At 68.1% G+C, this 2,305-nt stretch overlaps 1 protein-coding gene across 1 annotated transcript in view; it reads left to right on the top strand.

Annotated features, from left to right (window-relative positions):
* Positions 1-592: 592 nt before the first annotated feature.
* AP2S1 (adaptor related protein complex 2 subunit sigma 1) overlaps positions 593-2,305 on the top strand; it is a 5,419-nt gene continuing 3,706 nt past the window's right edge. Inside the window, exon 1 of the mRNA XM_069882543.1 lies at positions 593-640. Within this exon, the coding sequence (XP_069738644.1) occupies positions 638-640 (3 nt within the window). The 5' untranslated portion in view covers positions 593-637. The remainder of the gene's footprint in view (positions 641-2,305) is intronic.

Genomic DNA, 2,305 nt, shown 5'->3' on the forward strand with positions numbered 1-2,305 from the left:
TCTCGCCAGCCATTATATTTGGGGGGGGGTCCTCTCTTCCCCCTCAGTCCCCCTCAGGGAAAGAAGGGGGGGGGGGGGGGGCGGGGCGGCCCCATTGTCTCTGGTGGGGGGGGTTGGGGGGGGAGGTCGAGGCGCGTTCCCCTTACCGTGATGGCGGCCCTGGCTGGGGGGGGCGGGCGGGCGGAGGGGTCATGGCCGGCTCGGGGGGAGGAGATCGGCGGGGAGGGGTCGGCGGGGGCCGCCGGGGCGGGCAGGGCCTGTAATGGCGGCGGCGGCGGCGCCTTCCTCCTCCTCCTCCTCCTCCTCCCCCCCCCACTCCTCCTCCTCCTCCTCCTCCTCCTCCCCCGCCCCTGCGCGCGGAGCCCGCGCTGCGCATGCGCGGAGGGCGGGAAGGGCGCGAAGGAGGGAGGGTGGGGGGGCCGAAGCGCGCATGCGCAAGGCGCGGGGGAGCCAATCGCTGCGCGTCCCGGGCGCAAAGCACGCTGGGAAATGTAGTCCGGGGGTGGGGTTGTGGGGGTTGTGTGTGTGGGGGGGTGGAACTACGAGTCCCGGCGTGCCCCGCGGTGGCGGGAGGGGGAGTGGTGGTGGGGGGTGGGTTGCTGGTCGGGAGCGTCGAGAGGGGAGGGAGAGCGCCGCCATGGTGAGGGGGGGGCCTTAAGGGGGAGGGGGGGGGGTACTGGGGGGGCCTTGAGGGAGGAGGGGGTAGTGAGGGGTGATTTGGGGAAGGGGAGGGGGGTTTGGGGGGGGCTGACAGGGTCCTGTGATGGGGGGGTGATGGGGGGGGCTGATAGTGAGGGGGGGTGGGGTGATTTTGGGAAGGGGAAGGGAGTTTGGGGGTGCTGACAGGGTCCTGTGAGGGGGGGTGATGGGGGGGGGGCTGATAGTGAGGGGGGGGTTGATTTTGGGAAGGGGAGGGGGGTTTGAGGAGGGCTGACAGGGTCCTGTGATGGGGGGGGCCTGATAGTGAGGGGGGTGTGGTTGGGGGGGGTGATTTTGGAAGGGGAGGGGGGTTTGAGGGGGCTGACAGGGTCCTGTGAGAGGGGGGTGATGGGGGGGGCCTGATAGTGAGGGGGGGGGTGGGGGGGGTGATTTTGGGAAGGGGGGAGGGGGGTTTGAGGGGGGCTGACAGGGTCCTGTGAGGGGGGGGTGATGGGAGGGGCTGATAGTGAGGGGTGGGGGGGTAGTGGAGGGTGATTCTGGGAAGGGGAGGGGGGTTTGTGGGGGGCTGACAGGGTCCTGTGAGGGGGGGGTGATGGGGGGGGCTGATACTGAGGGGTGGGGGGGTAGTGGGGGGTGATTTTGGGAAGGGGAGGGGGGTTTGAGGGGGCTGACAGGGTCCTGTGAGGGGGGGTGATTTTGGGAAGGGGAGGGGGGTTCGAGGGGGGCTGACAGGGTCCTGTGATGGGGGGGTGATGGGGGGGGCTGATACTGAGGGGTGGGGGGGTAGTGGGGGGTGATTTTGGAAGGGGAGGGGGGTTTGAGGGGGCTGACAGGGTCCTGTGAGGGGGGGGTGATGGGGGGGGTTGGTAGTGGGGGGGGGTGATTTGGGAAGGGGAGGGGGGTTTGAGAGGGGGCTGACAGGGTCCTGTGAGGGGGAGGTGATGGGGGGGGGCTGATAGTGAGGTGGGGGGGTTAGTGGGGGGTGTTTTGGGAAGGGGAGGGGGATTTTGGGGGGGGCTGATAGGGTCCTGGGTGGGGGGGTAGTGGGGGTGCTTTGGGGAAGGAGAGGGGGATTTGGGGGGGGCTGACAGGGTCCTGTGAGGGGGGGGTGATGGAGGGGGGGGCTGATAGTGAGGGAGCTGATAGTGGGGGGGGTTTAGTGGGGATTATTTTGGGAAGGGGGGGGTTTGGGGGAGTCCTGACAGTGTCCAGTGGGGTGGGGGGGGTGGTGGGGGATTTGGGGGGGGCTGACAGTGTCCAGTGCCATTTTGCCCCCTGTTCTGCTTCTGCCCCCTTATGTTTTGCCCCCAACCCCCCCATTTTGCCCCCGATCCCCCCTTTTGACCCTACTCTGCCCCCTATTTTGCCCCCAACCCCCCCATTTTGCCCCCAACCCCCCCATTTTGCCCCCAATCCCCACTTTGACCCTTACTCTGCCCCCCATTTTGCCCCAACCCCCCCCATTTTGCCCCCAATCCCCCCTTTTGACCCTTACTCTGCCCCCCATTTTGCCCCTGATCCCCCCTTTTGACCCCTGCTCTGCCCCCATTTTGCCCCCAACCCCCCCATTTTGCCCCCGATCCCCCCTTTTGACCCCTACTCTGCCCCCCATTTTGCCCCAACCCCCCCATTTTGCCCCCAATCC

The sequence above is a fragment of the Phaenicophaeus curvirostris genome, unplaced genomic scaffold (assembly GCF_032191515.1).
Source record: "Phaenicophaeus curvirostris isolate KB17595 unplaced genomic scaffold, BPBGC_Pcur_1.0 scaffold_175, whole genome shotgun sequence".
NCBI classification, from domain to species: domain Eukaryota; kingdom Metazoa; phylum Chordata; class Aves; order Cuculiformes; family Cuculidae; genus Phaenicophaeus; species Phaenicophaeus curvirostris.